At 43.9% G+C, this 18,828-nt stretch overlaps 1 protein-coding gene across 1 annotated transcript in view; it reads right to left on the reverse strand.

Annotated features, from left to right (window-relative positions):
- Positions 1–18,828, reverse strand: part of LOC126969211 (nuclear pore complex protein Nup93-like) — a 43,059-nt gene that overhangs the window by 2,670 nt on the left and 21,561 nt on the right. Inside the window, exons 13-14 of the mRNA XM_050814538.1 lie at positions 17,517–17,750; positions 16,684–16,860 (exon numbers count right to left, since the gene is read on the reverse strand). Of these exons, the coding sequence (XP_050670495.1) occupies positions 16,684–16,860; positions 17,517–17,750 (411 nt within the window). The remainder of the gene's footprint in view (positions 1–16,683; positions 16,861–17,516; positions 17,751–18,828) is intronic.

The following is an 18,828-nucleotide window of genomic DNA, read 5'->3' on the forward strand; positions in this document are numbered from 1 at the left end:
CTTTTTTTTTTAGTTTTTTTATTTTAGTGCAGTGTGAAAAAGGTGAAAAAAAAAAATTAAAATATTACTAACGATGCCGAAACGTAAATGCGTATTCTCACGTTTTCGAATTGTATCGAAAAGGCAAAAAATGTCACGGAGAAATGAAATTACAGACGAAAGAGAACAACGTCTCACATTACTTCGAGAAAATTATCATCAAAGTCGAAATAATCAGACTGAAGAGCAGCTTAATGATTCTAAAGAAACGGACCGAATCAGAAAAAGATTGCAAAGAAAAAGAAAGACAAATGAACAGGCAGATGATAGAAGAATACAAAATGCAATAAGAATGCGTGATCTTCGACTAAATGAACAAATGGAGGCTCAAGTTTCTAAAACAACTGTATATTCTGTTCGTCAAAAACGTCGGGAAAAATACAGTCTTGAACAAGAGGCGTTTCATTATAATCCTACTAGAAATTATTTTGAACATTCAAGTATAGTGATCGGAAGAATGAATGAAGTATGCAAATTTTGTGAAGCTAAAAAATTCAAAGGAGAAACGCAAAGTATATGCTGTTCAAGTGGCAAAATTAAATTGAGTTAAAATCACTGCCACCGGAATTTCTAGAATATATGAAAGGAGAAACACAAAATTCTAAAGAATTCTTACAACAAATTAGAAATTACAATGCATGCTTTCAAATGACTTCATTTGGAGCAACTGCAGTAATTGAAGAAAAAGGATTTAATCCAGTATTTAAAATACAGGGACAAGTATATCATAAAATTGGATCATTATTGTCACTCCCAAATAATACTCTGAAGTTTTTACAAATTTACTTTGTAGGAAATGAAGAAGACGAACTCATCAAATTTTACAGAATTGCGTCGAGATATAATTCTTTATTTACAGCGCTTTCTACATGAAAATAATGAGTTGATAAAGATATTTAAGACTGCGATGGAAAAAATGGTTTCAGATGATTATAAAATAATAATTCGGGCAGATAAAAAGCCAATTGGCGAACACGAAAGACGATTTAATGCACCTCAAGTAAATGAAATAGCCGTAGTTATGGTGGACAATGAAAGTAGTTATAGGGATATTGTGGTACAACGAAGAAGTAATAAGTTGGAACGCATCGCTGAAACTCATCACATGTATGACGCCTTACAGTATCCACTAATATTTTGTCATGGTGAAGACGGTTACCATTTTAATATTCAGCATGTTGATCCACAAACAAATAGCCCTACAAACAAAAAAGTTTCTTCCAAGGAATTTTACGCATATCGGATAATGGAGAGAGTGAATAAATACAATCATATACTCAATTGTCGGAAATTGTTTTTACAGTTTATTGTTGATATGCAAGCAAAAATAGAAGCAGAAAGATCTATTCGTTTTATTCGATTTATTCGTCTAAATCAAAATAAATTACGAACGGATGAATATATTCACTTACGAGATGCGGTAGCCAATGATGGGGATGTTGAAAATTTGGGACGATTAGTAATTTTGCCTTCTACATTCATTGGTAGCCCTAGGCATATGCTTCAATATGCACAAGACGCAATGGCGTATGTGAGAAAATATGGTCGTCCTGACTTATTCATAACGTTTACGTGCAATTCGTCATGGAAGGAAATTAAAGATGAGTTACAATTTGGACAAAAGTCACATGACAGACATGATTTAATTGCGCGCGTGTTTAAACAGAAACAAGTAAAATTCATTAATGCAATTGTGAAGAGTTGTATTTTCGGAAATGTTAATAGCTGGATGTTCTCCATTGAGTGGCAAAAGAGAGGGTTGCCACACTCACATAATTTAATTTGGCTGAAAGAAAAAATTCACTCAAATCAAATCGATGACGTTATTAAAGCAGAATTCCCAAATCCGGTTGAAGATCCTGTTCTATATGAAATAATCGTGAAACAAATGATACATGGACCTTGCGGGGCACTTAATATGCAATCACCCTGTATAAAAGATAATAAGATCATTTTTGAGTGAGACGCAAACGGGAGATGATGGATATCCGCAATACCGACGTCGACCACCGAGTGAAGGAGGATTTACAGCAAAAATTAGAGTACGGGATGAAGAAATCGAAATTGATAATCGATGGGTTGTCCCTTATAATCCGTTATTATCGAAAATGTTTAATGCACATATAAATGTAGAATATTGCAGTTCAGTTCAGTCAATTAAATATGTGTGTAACTATATTAACAAAGGAAGTGATATGGCTGTCTTTGAAATTACAAATGAAAATAGATATGATGAAATTTTAAGTTATCAAATGGGACGATATATAAATAGTAATGAGGCAGCTTGGCGTATATTGGGGTTTCCGATTCATGGCAGGGATCCAGCTGTTTTTCACTTAGCAGTTCATCTTGAGAATGGGCAACGGGTATATTTTATTAATCAAACAGCACAAAAAGTTGCAAACCAACCTGTTAATACTACGTTAACTGCATTTTTCGAATTGTGTCGAAGTGATCTGTTTGATAGAACTCTTCTTTATGGAGATGTTCCCAGTTATTACACATGGGGCTCATCGCGAAAAGTATTTAATCGACGAAAGAAAGGAGTTTCGGTTGAAGGATTTAAAGGTGTCTTTAAAGATAAAGCTATTGGTCGAGTATATACGGTACATCCAAAGAATGCTGAATGTTTCTATTTACGTCTACTACTTCATGAAGTACGTGGACCAACTTCTTTTGAAGATCTTCGAACAGTAGATGGTTACATTTGCGAAACGTATCGTGAAGCATGCCAGCGTCGTGGTTTATTAGAAAATGATAATCAATGGGAGCAGGCAATGAAAGAGACAGCAGAAACAGCAACAGCGAATCAACTGCGAGAACTCTTTGCTATAATTCTAACATCGTGTAATCCTTCAAATCCGAATAGACTATGGCTGAAATATCGTGATAGTATGAGTGATGATATTCTAGCAAGACTACGTAGAGAAAATCAAGATATGAATATTACATTCAACCATAATATTTATAATGAAGCTTTGATAATTTTAGAAGATCGATGTTTCGCAATATGTAATCAAACTTTAGTTACTCTCGGAGTGCAATCTCCTAAAAGAAACGAATTAAGCGTGACTAATTCTGAATTATCAAAAGAACTTAATTATAATAAAGATGAATTGCAACGTTACATTGAAGAAAATGAACCAAAATTAACACGAACACAACGAATAGTATATAACACAATAATAAATCGTATTGAGACGAATGCAGGAGGAATAATCTTTTTAGATGCACCCGGAGGTACTGGAAAAACTTTCCTCATTAATTTGGTCCTAGCTACAATTCGGGTGAAAAATGAAATAGGCATCCTTGGCATCCTCTGGAATTGCCGCGACATTAATGGAAGGTGGAAAAACGGCACATTCTGCACTAAATTTGCCATTAAATGTAGCTGAACAAGAATTCCCAGTCTGTAATATCACAAAATTTTCTGTACGTGGCCAAATTTTAATAAGATGCAAACTTATAATATGGGATGAGTGCACGATGGCTCATCGAAAATCACTGGAAGCGCTGGATAGAACATTACAGGATCTTCGGAAAAATACAAAACTAATGGGAGATGCTTTATTGCTACTATCAGGGGATTTTAGACAAACGTTACCAGTTATTCCAAAATCAACACCAGCTGACGAAATAAATGCATGTTTAAAGCGATCAATTTTTTGGAACAATGTTGAAAAGTTATCACTGACAGAAAATATGCGAGCGTTAATTACTGGAGATCCAAAAGCACAAGAGTTTGCCGACAATCTTTTGAAAATTGGGAATGGCACCTACCCACTAGATCCACAGTCTGGTAAAATAATTTTAACTGAAGAGATATGTCATGTGGTAGACACCGAAGAACACCTTATAGACAAAATTTATCCATCCATACAACAAAATTATTTAAATAAAACATGGTTGTCTGAGCGAACAATTTTGGTTACAAAAAATGATGCAGTAAAACGAATAAATGAAAAAATACAGGAAATGATACCGGGAGAGGAAAAAATCTATAAATCAATAGATACAATGATGAATCAAGATGAAAGTTTAAACTTTCCAACGGAATTTTTAAATTCATTAAACCCACCTGGTATGCCTTCTCATGAATTAAAGCTAAAAATTGGATCACCAGTCATATTAATGCGAAATCTTAATAGGCCAAAATTGTGCAATGGTACAAGATTATGCGTAAAACAAATTTTGAACAACATCATTGAGGCAGAAGTTCTCACTGGCAAAGAAAAAGGAAACTTGGTTTTTATACCAAGAATTCCAATAATTTCGAATGATTTACCATTCTATTTTAAACGGTTACAATTTCCTGTACGATTAGCTTATAGTATGACTATCAATAAGGCGCAAGGTCAGACGTTCCGATTTTGTGGAGTTAATTTAAAAGAATCCTGTTTTTCACATGGTCAACTCTATGTAGCTTTTTCACGCGTAGGACAGAAAGAAAATTTATTTGTTTATGCACCAGAATGCAAAACTGTAAATGTAGTATATAAGAATGTATTTCAATAAAAATGTTTAGGATATCAGTTAATGTTAGATGATAAAAGATATTAATGTCTACTTAGTCGTAAGATTTTAATGTAAAAATAAGTAAGATCAATAAATTAATAAGAAAAAAGAAAATGTGTCTTTTATGTGAAAAAATTGTGAAGTAAGTAGTGATAGATTATTAACATTAACAAATAAGTATACAATTAAAAATGACCCAGCGAAGCGGGTATTCATAGCTAGTATAATTATAATGTTGCCCAACTTACATTACAATCTAGCCGTAACTTTAGCTAAAAAGTAATTCTACATTAATTTAAACGGCACTTTGTTAATGTGTCTTTTATAATATCCCTATTTTTATACTGTATTACGAATTCATCACCACTACACACAATAGGTTTGTTCATTATAGTCTTACTATATCAGTGTTGTCAAATAGATGGATTGCCCCGACATCCACGTGATGATGATGTTTATGTTGATGAGCACAGCGTATTTTTTGTATTACTTTGTCAACGAACTCGATGTTAAGGTTCCGATGGAGACCGCAGTTTCCAAGGTTCGCGTTCACAATTTACCTCAATACTTTATTCTGGAAGCGTTTGAATTGATTGAGAATTGAATTTGAATATTGGTTTGTTTGGTGCAGCCCTACTGCTGGGTCAAATAAGTCCATACAAGATTACGGACTTGCTTGTACAATAAAATATTAGTATGATAATGTATTTTTAACGCGAGTCCCAAGATATAAAATATTCAATTATAATATAATTCAAATAACCATTAACATTTATCATATAGAGCTTGATATTTATATATTTCTATGAAAAAATCCACAAAAGTGTTTTATTTTTAAATAAATGACTTCACCAAGTGTTTCGCCTTTACACGAAACATCTTCAGGGACTGTTAACTTGACAAACGCTGATACCTACGTGGATGCGCCGCAATTATTATTTTTATTGTTATTTGGTTATGGGCAATTTATAGCCGACGCCTGTAGACAGAGAAATACCATAGACAACAGACGCATTGTCACCATAACATGTGAGGTTAACATTATCACAGTTGTCTATTTCGCCGCCTAATAATATAACCAAAATTATTATATATAGTTCTCACACAAATCGTCACATACGCATAAATTCCGCTTAATATAATTGCGCAAGTTCTTCAGAAGAGTTCATCAGTGGTCAGGGATCTAATCGCAAGAAGTTCTCTGTGTAACCCATCGCAAAACCCTTTCCATATACAAGCCGAGAGGAAGTAGCACGCACCGTAACACCAGGAGTTCCTAGAGGACTAGCGGGGGCCCCCAGCTACAGACCGTCGCGTCCAGCAATACCAGGTACATTGGTATATTATTTCAGCCATAACTGATTGCGCAATTATAATATAATCATATCTTAACCACGAAGACTAGAAGAAACACTAGAAGAAAACAAAATGAAATATTTCAAAAAAATAACGATGTTCACAACTACTATAACAAATTGGAAGAAGCAATTATATCTAGTCTTAAAATTACAAAGGAAAAAACCATCAAAGAACATAGAATATTCAAAAACAGTACAGAACTAATAAAGAAGGGAACGGAACTAAATACGGTTAATAACAAAACAAAATAATTAAAAGAAGAACTGAAATCGTTATATAAAAAGATCCACAAAGCAATCAGAGAAGACTATCAAAATTACAGAAGGACAATCTTAGTGAAAAGTTTGTTGAATTATAGAAGTGCTAAAAGAGTAAACAAACAATTAAACTAACATAAAAGTTGGATTCAAGATCTCAAACAGAATCAAAAGAAAATTAAGGCAAGTCATAGTAAGTATATAATATATAAATAAATAAATTGCGCAACGTACAGAGAAATTTATACAAAACCACCACATTCTTATATGTTAAATGAAACTACCAATGAGAGTAAGAACGAAAATAGAACTTCAACTTTAACTGAAGAAATAACAGAAAAAGAAATATTAAAACATAAAAAAAAAGAAAAGAGCTCTAGCCCAGATAGTGTCAGTAATGAAGCCCTGAAGATCCATTGTTTATCACTTTTCTAACGAGGTTATTCAATATGGTGGTAGAATCGGAAGTAGTTCAACATTGTAAGTCAGAAATTATACTGCTCTATAAGAAAGGAGATCAAGAGTCATTGGCAACTATAAGCCAATTAGTCTACTATCCAGTTTGTATAAGCTTTTCTCATCATTGCTTTTGGGTAGAATAACAGAAAAAATAGACAGAATGCAACCAGAAGAACAAGCCGGAACAAGCAAGAAAAAATAAAAATAGAAAGAGGCATAAGACAAGGAGACCCTCTTTCACCGAAATTGTTCATAGCAGTATTGGAAAATGTCTTTAAACAATTGGACTGGAAGGCCAACGGCATATGGATTGGCAATAAGTGCCTTTACTTAAGATTTGCAGATGACATAGCACTTTTTGGTAACTCGGCTTCAGAAGTCGAGCACATGATGCAAGCTTTGAATAAAGCTAGCAAAAAAGTTGGCCTACATATGAACACCAGTAAAACGAAAATCTTAACGAATTACCATCATCTTATATATAAAATTCTTGTGTCACAATGTTAGTCACCTTACTCCTCCACCACTAATTATTAATAAAAATAATGAATAAAATATATATCGTAAGTACCCGTCATAATAATTACTATGTTAATGTTCCGCGATGATAAAAGTTTAAAGACTCAAATCAGATACAATATGTGGAAGATTATGTATATCATGGGAAGCAAATATCTTTTAACTCTAATAGTAACGAAGAAGAAGTAGAAAGAAGAATCAAAAGCTCTTGGAACAAGTTCTGGTCACATAAAGAAATATTAAAAGGATCCTTCGACTTAAGAGTTAAAAAGGTGGTAATGGATACATCTTACCATGCCTAACATATGCAAGCCAAACATGGATGCACACAAAGAAAATTAAACATCGGTTACTAGCAACACAACATGCCATGGAGAGAAGTATCTTGAGGCTCAGAAAGATTCATAAAATCCGAAGCAAAACGATCATGAAAAAACAAACCTTGTAGATGTCTTTGAATGCATTAAAAATGAAATGGCAATGGGCAGGACATGTGGCATGAAATGGCAAAAGCGACAAGATGGAGTGGTCCCTCAGGTAACAGATACCGAGGTAGACCCAAAACGAGGTGGAGTGATGACCTTCTTACAGTGGCAGGCAAAAACTGGCTGGAGAAAGCAAAAAATAGAGTTATGGAAGAAGTTGGAGGAGGCATATACCCAGATGGGATCAAGATTATAATTTAAATAATAATATTAGTTTAAGGTATATTTTTAAGTTACTAACACATTAAAATATGTACCTAAACTATACTCTTGAATAAATATGATTATTATTATTATTATCTTAACCACGCACGCGCACTCATAATTTGGTTAACTAAGAGCCGTATGAATATATCAGATTAATTACCTACTCACGCAAACGGGTGTGCATTAAATTATTATGCATTTCACGTAAATTTTCTTATTTCTCTTGTGTGTCGACGCCATTTTGACACGCTAGTGACGCTTACAAATATACAATATTTTTCCGCATTACAAAGTTAAGTATTACGCATAAATTAATATTTCAATTGTCAAAACAATATCAAAATGTCGAAACTTAAATTAAAATTAATTGAATCTAAAATACAGGCTATTTTTGAGCAAATAAATCATTAAGTACAGCAGATACAAAGAGTAAACAGGAATTTGTAATTAAATCAAATAATATTGACATACTTAATGAACAATACAATAAGTTATGTGACGATGAATATCTTTTGAAATTGCAAGAGGACCCATTTTGAGATATCAATTATAAAGCTTGGACTTCATTTGAAGATGTATATTTTAATTCACAATTATGAAATAAGGGTAACGCCAGTGAGCAAACGCAACAGGACAAAAATGAGCCTGTATATAAAGGTAAACTACCTGCTATTGAACTCCCAAACTTCGATGGACAGCCAGAAAATTGGCTGCTGTTTAATGGAGTGTTTAAAACAAATATTCATGACAATTCAAAATTATGTGATTCGCAGAAGGTGCAGTATTTAGTTAGCAATTTGCGGGGTAAGTCACTTATGATGTTTTCTGGAGTGATTCCAAACGCAGAAAATTACCAGTCAATTTGGAAGGCTGTAGTCAATAAATACCAAGATAAGCGCGCCTTACGTTCTTTATATTTAAATAATATTTTTGATTCCAAAAATGTTTCTAACAATGTCAATCAACTTAATAATTTTGTTGAAAAGTTCTCATCGTAATTGCTTTGAAACAACTAAATTTACCTGATTTAGGTGATTTTTAATTCTTGTTTATTCCTCAAAAAAGGTAAGACACCAGTTTAATTCAAACATTTGAACAAACAATGCGTTCAAAAGAAATACCTACTTGTTCTGATTTAACAGAGTTTATTCGCTATCATGTCAAAGTTCTGGAGTGTACAGGTACACATAATGTACAACCTTTGAGTGCCCATTCTAAAAATGCACATACTTCAAAATCACATACATTTGCAATTTGTGTAAAAGCAATGAACATTATCAATTATATTTATGTAAAAAACATTAAAGAAATGAATATCAACTCAAGGTTTTAATTTGTAAATACAAATAAGTTCTCTCTAAGTTCATGTCATACTATACATATTTGTAAACAGCACCACCATACATTTTTGCATTTTGAAACCTCTAAACCTAATTTTATTAATAGCAGTGTCACACAGAATAAAACTAACAATAATTTTACTGCAACATTAGTTTCTGAATAAGCTAACATACTGCCTTGCAATGGATATGTGACAGTGTCTCAGCCAGTTACTTTAACTTGCTGGCAAAAGGAATTATTTTACTATGCACATATCATAAAATATGAGTGATAGTAAGACATCTATTATCTTATCTTCTGCTCAAGTTTTAGCTTACACAGTTACTTATATGTTAGTAACAAACAACTGATAAGACTTCTTCTGGACAGTGCATCACAATATAATTTAATAACACTTAAATTTTATAAAAGACAAACCTTAAATGAATACCTAGTGGTAACTCAGTGGTGAGATATGTTGAACACTATTGAAACACGTTGAAACTGTTACAGTCACGTTTTACAGATGATGTTTGGAGCATTTCAATTAATGATTATTAACTTATTTATTTATTAAAAGGTGCTCCAACAACACATACACAATACACTCTTAAACTTAAATATTGCACAAAAATAGTTCCAGTGTATGTGTCAATTACAGATGCACACAAGATAAATGAGAATCATTTCTATTAGGCACTTATATATAACACAAAGACTTATTCAGTATATAAAAAATATGATAATAAAAAAATATGATGTAAGTAATTAAATAAACATTATACTATAGTTGCAATACCTTACGTTTAGATGCTATGAGGCTATCGCAGAATGGATCAGCCCCGGATGTCTCCAAAATATTATTTAATGAATGACAGACACGATATAGTGGCGCGTTGCTGCCAACGTTAGTTCTTACGGTGGGTAGATAGAAAAGTTTGTGTTTCCTTTTTGACCCTAACCTCGGTAAGTTTAATGTTATTTTGCTCAGGATATTGGGTGTATCTAGCATGTTGTTTAAAACTTTATATAAAAACGAGTGGTCAAGCATACGACGTCTATACATACGAGCTTATTCATTTTAAGAAACTTTAATCTTTTTTCATAGTTGCTTCTGTTGCTTATATTTCTATTCATAAAACATGTGCTTGGTAAATGAGCGATTGATTCGTTCAATGCGATCCCTGTGGACAGAATACTGAGGGTTCCAGATAACGCTACCGAATTCAAGTTAGTCACAATTTTAGGTTTTGATTTCTTAAAACATTTAGTTGCTCGTATTATGAACCCTAACATTTTGAAAGCCTTACTGATTATATTATTATAATGTGGTATAAAGGTGAGTTTCATATCTAGCGTTATCCCCAAGTCTCTCACCTCAGTGACCTACACCAGTTGTTCATCATTAATAACATAAGTTGTGGATAGAGGATTCTTTCTTTTGGTAAATCTTATATGGTAACTGGTAACTTTGTAATAATGCCATATCATCAACATTATGGATTTCTTTAGAAAGTTTCATATCATCAGCGTATAAAGAATAGGTACTGTGTTCAATAAAAGAGCCTATGTCATTAATGAAAAACGTAAATAGAACCGGGCCAAAATGGGAGCCCTGGGGAACTCCTGAGGTAGCAATAAATGGTAGTGAATCGAAGCGATTGATTGATACAAACTGACTTCTTTCTGTTAAGTAAGAACCAAACAACTTAAGTAACTCTCCACCTATTCCATACAAACAATCAAGCTTTTTTAGCAAGATTGGCTGACTGACTTTGTCAAATGCACTGGAGAAGTCTGTGTAGATGCAATTAATTTGAACCCTTGTCAAGTGCATTTACCAAATTATTGACGTGCTCAAATAGATTGGTATCGATAGACCTTTTGATACAGAAACCACACTTTTTTCATTTAATTACTGTTTACAATGTGATGCAAGAATTGGACAGAGGAGAGATTCAAAAATCTTTGAGAAAGTGTTCAGTATGGAAATAGGTCTGTAGTTTATAACATCATTTGTGTCGCCTTTTTTGTATACTGGTATTATTCAGGCTTTTTTCCATTCAGAGAGAAAGGTACCTATTTGAAGCGATCAGTTAAAAACTATTTTTAAGGGAAGGGCTAGAGAAGATGAGCATCTTTCTTATAAATAAAGGTGAAATATTATCCGGACCTGATCCCTTATAAATATTTAAGCTTTTAATTTTATTAAATATAATTTTCTCAGTAATTCTAATACTACAGAGTGGTATGATATTATTTTTATATATTGTGCCTTGCATATCGCTGCTATTAAAATCCGAGTCATTAGAGTAAACTGAACTGAATTGTTCTGCAAAAAGATTAGCTATTTCGTCACTATCCATGGCTATTTTAATATCACGGTGCATTACATTGGGCAAATTATTAGTATTCATTCTTCTATTTTTTACGAAATTCCAGAAATATTTAACATTTTCACATATATTGCCTTCAATATTGTCTATATATTTACTATGTTTAGTACTGATTATTTTATCACAACGAGTTCGAAGTAATTTAAATTCATATTCATCCCGCGGATTTTTAAATTTACGTATTTTATTTCGAAGTTTATCTTTCTCTTTAAGTAATTTGATGAGCGCTTTATCAAACCACGCCGCATAATTATGTTTCAGAGTTGTACTAGATGGAACATAATTTTTAATCGCTTTGTCCACCTCATCATGTTCATTGCAACCATATCATCTACACAACCGTTATCTACATTGAATTTTTCCGTCCAATGAACACTTTGAATATAATTATTAATTTCAACATAATTTGCTTTGTAAAAATTGAATCTGGTTTTTGGTTTTTCTTTTAAAAGCTTAGATGACACTTTTGAAATGAATATTTCTAAACAAGGATGAAATGAATCCTTTTTGCTTAAGTTAATATTGGCGGGCGCGCCCCTCAGCCACTGCCGCTGCGCCAGCAACACGCCGCACGCGGCCCGCAGCACGGCCGGCAGGCAGCGCAGGACCGATCGTAGTGGAGATCTTCCGGAGGCCTGTGTCCGGCAGTACCTTGTGCGCGGCGGGCGCGCCCCTCAGCCGCTGCCGCTGCGCCAGCAACACGCCGCACGCGGCCCGGAGCACGGCCGGCAGGCAGCGCAGGACCGATCGTAGTGGAGATCTTCCGGAGGCCTGTGTCCGGCAGTACCTTGTGCGCGGCGGGCGCGCCCCTCAGCCGCTGCCGCTGCGCCAGCAACACGCCGCACGCGGCCCGCAGCACGGCCGGCAGGCAGCGCAGGACCGATCGTAGTGGAGATCTTCCGGAGGCCTGTGTCCGGCAGTACCTTGTGCGCGGCGGGCGCGCCCCTCAGCCGCTGCCGCTGCGCCAGCAACACGCCGCACGCGGCCCGCAGCACGGCCGGCAGGCAGCGCAGGACCGATCGTAGTGGAGATCTTCCGGAGGCCTGTGTCCGGCAGTACCTTGTGCGCGGCGGGCGCGCCCCTCAGCCGCTGCCGCTGCGCCAGCAACACGCCGCACGCGGCCCGCAGCACGGCCGGCAGGCAGCGCAGGACCGATCGTAGTGGAGATCTTCCGGAGGCCTGTGTCCGGCAGTACCTTGTGCGCGGCGGGCGCGCCCCTCAGCCGCTGCCGCTGCGCCAGCAACACGCCGCACGCGGCCCGCAGGCAGCGCAGGACCGATCGTAGTGGAGATCTTCCGGAGGCCTGTGTCCGGCAGTAGCTTGTGCGCGGCGGGCGCGCCCCTCAGCCGCTGCCGCTGCGCCAGCAACACGCCGCACGCGGCCCGCAGCACGGCCGGCAGGCAGCGCAGGACCGATCGTAGTGGCGATCTTCCGGAGGCCTGTGTCCGGCAGTACTTTGTGCGCGGCGGGCGCGCCCCTCAGCCGCTGCCGCTGCGCCAGCAACACGCCGCACGCGGCCCGCAGCACGGCCGGCAGGCAGCGCAGGACCGATCGTAGTGGAGATCTTCCGGAGGCCTGTGTCCGGCAGTACCTTGTGCGCGGCGGGCGCGCCCCTCAGCCGCTGCCGCTGCGCCAGCAACACGCCGCACGCGGCCCGCAGAACGGCCGGCAGGCAGCGCAGGACCGATCGTAGTGGAGATCTTCCGGAGGCCTGTGTCCGGAAGTACCTTGTGCGCGGCGGGCGCGCCCCTCAGCCGCTGCCGCTGCGCCAGCAACACGCCGCACGCGGCCCGCAGCACGGCCGGCAGGCAGCGCAGGACCGATCGTAGTGGAGATCTTCCGGAGGCCTGTGTCCGGCAGTACCTTGTGCGCGGCGGGCGCGCCCCTCAGCCGCTGCCGCTGCGCCAGCAACACGCCGCACGCGGCCCGCAGCACGGCCGGCAGGCAGCGCAGGACCGATCGTAGTGGAGATCTTCCGGAGGCCTGTGTCCGGCAGTACCTTGTGCGCGGCGGGCGCGCCCCTCAGCCGCTGCCGCTGCGCCAGCAACACGCCGCACGCGGCCCGCAGCACGGCCGGCAGGCAGCGCAGGACCGATCGTAGTGGAGATCTTCCGGAGGCCTGTGTCCGGCAGTACCTTGTGCGCGGCGGGCGCGCCCCTCAGCCGCTGCCGCTGCGCCAGCAACACGCCGCACGCGGCCCGCAGCACGGCCGGCAGGCAGCGCAGGACCGATCGTAGTGGAGATCTTCCGGAGGCCTGTGTCCGGCAGTACCTTGTGCGCGGCGGGCGCGCCCCTCAGCCGCTGCCGCTGCGCCAGCAACACGCCGCACGCGGCCCGCAGCACGGCCGGCAGGCAGCGCAGGACCGATCGTAGTGGAGATCTTCCGGAGGCCTGTGTCCGGCAGTACCTTGTGCGCGGCGGGCGCGCCCCTCAGCCGCTGCCGCTGCGCCAGCAACACGCCGCACGCGGCCCGCAGCACGGCCGGCAGGCAGCGCAGGACCGATCGTAGTGGAGATCTTCCGGAGGCCTGTGTCCGGCAGTACCTTGTGCGCGGCGGGCGCGCCCCTCAGCCGCTGCCGCTGCGCCAGCAACACGCCGCACGCGGCCCGCAGCACGGCCGGCAGGCAGCGCAGGACCGATCGTAGTGGAGATCTTCCGGAGGCCTGTGTCCGGCAGTACCTTGTGCGCGGCGGGCGCGCCCCTCAGCCGCTGCCGCTGCGCCAGCAACACGCCGCACGCGGCCCGCAGCACGGCCGGCAGGCAGCGCAGGACCGATCGTAGTGGAGATCTTCCGGAGGCCTGTGTCCGGCAGTACCTTGTGCGCGGCGGGCGCGCCCCTCAGCCGCTGCCGCTGCGCCAGCAACACGCCGCACGCGGCCCGCAGCACGGCCGGCAGGCAGCGCAGGACCGATCGTAGTGGAGATCTTCCGGAGGCCTGTGTCCGGCAGTACCTTGTGCGCGGCGGGCGCGCCCCTCAGCCGCTGCCGCTGCGCCAGCAACACGCCGCACGCGGCCCGCAGCACGGCCGGCAGGCAGCGCAGGACCGATCGTAGTGGAGATCTTCCGGAGGCCTGTGTCCGGCAGTACCTTGTGCGCGGCGGGCGCGCCCCTCAGCCGCTGCCGCTGCGCCAGCAACACGCCGCACGCGGCCCGCAGCACGGCCGGCAGGCAGCGCAGGACCGATCGTAGTGGAGATCTTCCGGAGGCCTGTGTCCGGCAGTACCTTGTGCGCGGCGGGCGCGCCCCTCAGCCGCTGCCGCTGCGCCAGCAACACGCCGCACGCGGCCCGCAGCACGGCCGGCAGGCAGCGCAGGACCGATCGTAGTGGAGATCTTCCGGAGGCCTGTGTCCGGCAGTACCTTGTGCGCGGCGGGCGCGCCCCTCAGCCGCTGCCGCTGCGCCAGCAACACGCCGCACGCGGCCCGCAGCACGGCCGGCAGGCAGCGCAGGACCGATCGTAGTGGAGATCTTCCGGAGGCCTGTGTCCGGCAGTACCTTGTGCGCGGCGGGCGCGCCCCTCAGCCGCTGCCGCTGCGCCAGCAACACGCCGCACGCGGCCCGCAGCACGGCCGGCAGGCAGCGCAGGACCGATCGTAGTGGAGATCTTCCGGAGGCCTGTGTCCGGCAGTACCTTGTGCGCGGCGGGCGCGCCCCTCAGCCGCTGCCGCTGCGCCAGCAACACGCCGCACGCGGCCCGCAGCACGGCCGGCAGGCAGCGCAGGACCGATCGTAGTGGAGATCTTCCGGAGGCCTGTGTCCGGCAGTACCTTGTGCGCGGCGGGCGCGCCCCTCAGCCGCTGCCGCTGCGCCAGCAACACGCCGCACGCGGCCCGCAGCACGGCCGGCAGGCAGCGCAGGACCGATCGTAGTGGAGATCTTCCGGAGGCCTGTGTCCGGCAGTACCTTGTGCGCGGCGGGCGCGCCCCTCAGCCGCTGCCGCTGCGCCAGCAACACGCCGCACGCGGCCCGCAGCACGGCCGGCAGGCAGCGCAGGACCGATCGTAGTGGAGATCTTCCGGAGGCCTGTGTCCGGCAGTACCTTGTGCGCGGCGGGCGCGCCCCTCAGCCGCTGCCGCTGCGCCAGCAACACGCCGCACGCGGCCCGCAGCACGGCCGGCAGGCAGCGCAGGACCGATCGTAGTGGAGATCTTCCGGAGGCCTGTGTCCGGCAGTACCTTGTGCGCGGCGGGCGCGCCCCTCAGCCGCTGCCGCTGCGCCAGCAACACGCCGCACGCGGCCCGCAGCACGGCCGGCAGGCAGCGCAGGACCGATCGTAGTGGAGATCTTCCGGAGGCCTGTGTCCGGCAGTACCTTGTGCGCGGCGGGCGCGCCCCTCAGCCGCTGCCGCTGCGCCAGCAACACGCCGCACGCGGCCCGCAGCACGGCCGGCAGGCAGCGCAGGACCGATCGTAGTGGAGATCTTCCGGAGGCCTGTGTCCGGCAGTACCTTGTGCGCGGCGGGCGCGCCCCTCAGCCGCTGCCGCTGCGCCAGCAACACGCCGCACGCGGCCCGCAGCACGGCCGGCAGGCAGCGCAGGACCGATCGTAGTGGAGATCTTCCGGAGGCCTGTGTCCGGCAGTACCTTGTGCGCGGCGGGCGCGCCCCTCAGCCGCTGCCGCTGCGCCAGCAACACGCCGCACGCGGCCCGCAGCACGGCCGGCAGGCAGCGCAGGACCGATCGTAGTGGAGATCTTCCGGAGGCCTGTGTCCGGCAGTACCTTGTGCGCGGCGGGCGCGCCCCTCAGCCGCTGCCGCTGCGCCAGCAACACGCCGCACGCGGCCCGCAGCACGGCCGGCAGGCAGCGCAGGACCGATCGTAGTGGAGATCTTCCGGAGGCCTGTGTCCGGCAGTACCTTGTGCGCGGCGGGCGCGCCCCTCAGCCGCTGCCGCTGCGCCAGCAACACGCCGCACGCGGCCCGCAGCACGGCCGGCAGGCAGCGCAGGACCGATCGTAGTGGAGATCTTCCGGAGGCCTGTGTCCGGCAGTACCTTGTGCGCGGCGGGCGCGCCCCTCAGCCGCTGCCGCTGCGCCAGCAACACGCCGCACGCGGCCCGCAGCACGGCCGGCAGGCAGCGCAGGACCGATCGTAGTGGAGATCTTCCGGAGGCCTGTGTCCGGCAGTACCTTGTGCGCGGCGGGCGCGCCCCTCAGCCGCTGCCGCTGCGCCAGCAACACGCCGCACGCGGCCCGCAGCACGGCCGGCAGGCAGCGCAGCAGCTCGCCCCGCGCGCCGCGCGTCGCCGCCACGCGCGCCTCCAGCTCGCCCGCGCTCAGCGGCACCAGCTCGCACTCGCGGAGCGCCTGCCGGCCACACGCATATAAACCTTGGATCATTGATTAGGGGTGGCCCGAACTCACAAAAAAAAACTACAAGATTTTCTCGAAAGGTAGACGCGGTCTATACTGACTTTTCAAAAGCGTTTGACAAGGTAAACCATAAAAATCTTATTGGAAAATTACATAGAATCGGGATAACTGATAACCTTCTTGAATAGTGTGCTTCCTACCTTTCTAATCAATAGGCGTGAATAATAATGGATGGGAAAGAATCTCGACCCTATTTTGCGTCTTCTGGTATACCCCAGGGCTCCATTCTGGGGCCTCTATTTTTCAATGTCTTCATCAATGACATAATACGGTCTGTAAATCACGGCGACGTTTATCTTTTTGCAGACGACCTCAAAATATGCTCTTATTGATTAATAGAACCGATAGTTTGTTAAATAAAACAAGCCTTTAGATAGACTGTTCCGACTGTGAAGACGTCCAAAAAAATTAAGGTCGGCACCTAACATCTTTTTTGAGCGATGCACGCACACAAAGCGACACATAAGTCGCGAGTTTATGGCTCGTCACGCACACTAAATTAATATTTGCGGCCTGTTTTTATCGATTGTCAAACAGCAAGAGACTATCTAGACGTATAAATGATGTAAGTGATAAGTTAATGCTAGCACCTCGAGGGCCGCCTCGTGGTTGCCGGCGTGGTAGTGATCGAAGAAGGTGAGCAGCCTGCACAGCTTGGTGAAGGCGTCCACGAGCGGCGCGGGGGCGTGGTCTGCGTGCGCCCCGCCCACCCGCCGCGCCACGTGCTCCGCCAGCGGCGCCAGGCGGGCCCGCACGCCGCCCGCGCCGCCCGCCACCACCTGCGCCAGCAGCACGCAGAACAGCTCCAGCACGCGCTCCAGCTTCTGCAACGGAATGTTCACTGTCACTTGGATAATGATTTACAATTGAAACGCAATAGAGCGTCACGAAAATGTGGGACGTTTTTGTTTGCGATCGACACCGATTGAGGAAGACTATTTCTTACTCTCGGGCCTCCCTACTAATGTGGATATCGAATCCCAGGTTCTCAAGCGTGCCAAGAACGAATTTATGTCTAAAAGCCTGTGGACTCCGGACCTCCGTCATTTTATAAAAGTTGAAAGTTTGTCAGCGCATGCTCCCAACTCGGGTAAGAACGATGGTCCATTATGGAGTTTGACAGGCAAACGGTACTAAAGTTGTGTAAAACACCGATCTAAATACATCAAAGATTAAAATACGATTTTTCGGTAATACCTTCAGAATATTATTAAAAATAACGTTATTCATTGCCCGACACTTCCCATCGCTGCGACCCCTTGCCAAACACCCTTAATGTTCATGAAATTATAATTTTCTTACGTCATAGTATAAGAGTTGATTTTTATAATATATAATACTTGGGTAATAAGTAGATGATGTTTCCTTATCAACCAGACACTTTTGATAGTTCCAACCACTTACCAGACAAACATTGTAAATCGTAAAATATTCGTGATTAGAATGACTTATACAAATAGACTTTTTAGCGTAGACTTATTCAACTGATAGTCTATGTAAATTTTGAAAACATTCTAAGAAAAGACATTCAAAGCTACATCTACCTTACATATTTAATTTATTCTGTCAATCACATATTTAATAAAAAAGGAAAATAAAATATTCTTCAAAAATTAAATTAAAAATTTGTTTATGATACAAGTCATTATAAAGGATAAAAAATAGATTAATGACATTACATATTATTTTAAAATGATTAATTCACATTTTTTCAATGTCTCGCCAATAAATAATGTTATTTATCACTACTTTTGTTGCAAATAACACAATTTAATGTATCATCCATGACTTGTTTTATAAAACAAACTTACTTTTATATAAATAAATAAAGTCACATGTAACCATATAATCTTTATGTATTCGAAATATTTTATATTGTTACTTAATATTACTTGATGTTAA

This window comes from Leptidea sinapis, chromosome 17, assembly GCF_905404315.1.
Source record: "Leptidea sinapis chromosome 17, ilLepSina1.1, whole genome shotgun sequence".
Classification (NCBI taxonomy): domain Eukaryota; kingdom Metazoa; phylum Arthropoda; class Insecta; order Lepidoptera; family Pieridae; genus Leptidea; species Leptidea sinapis.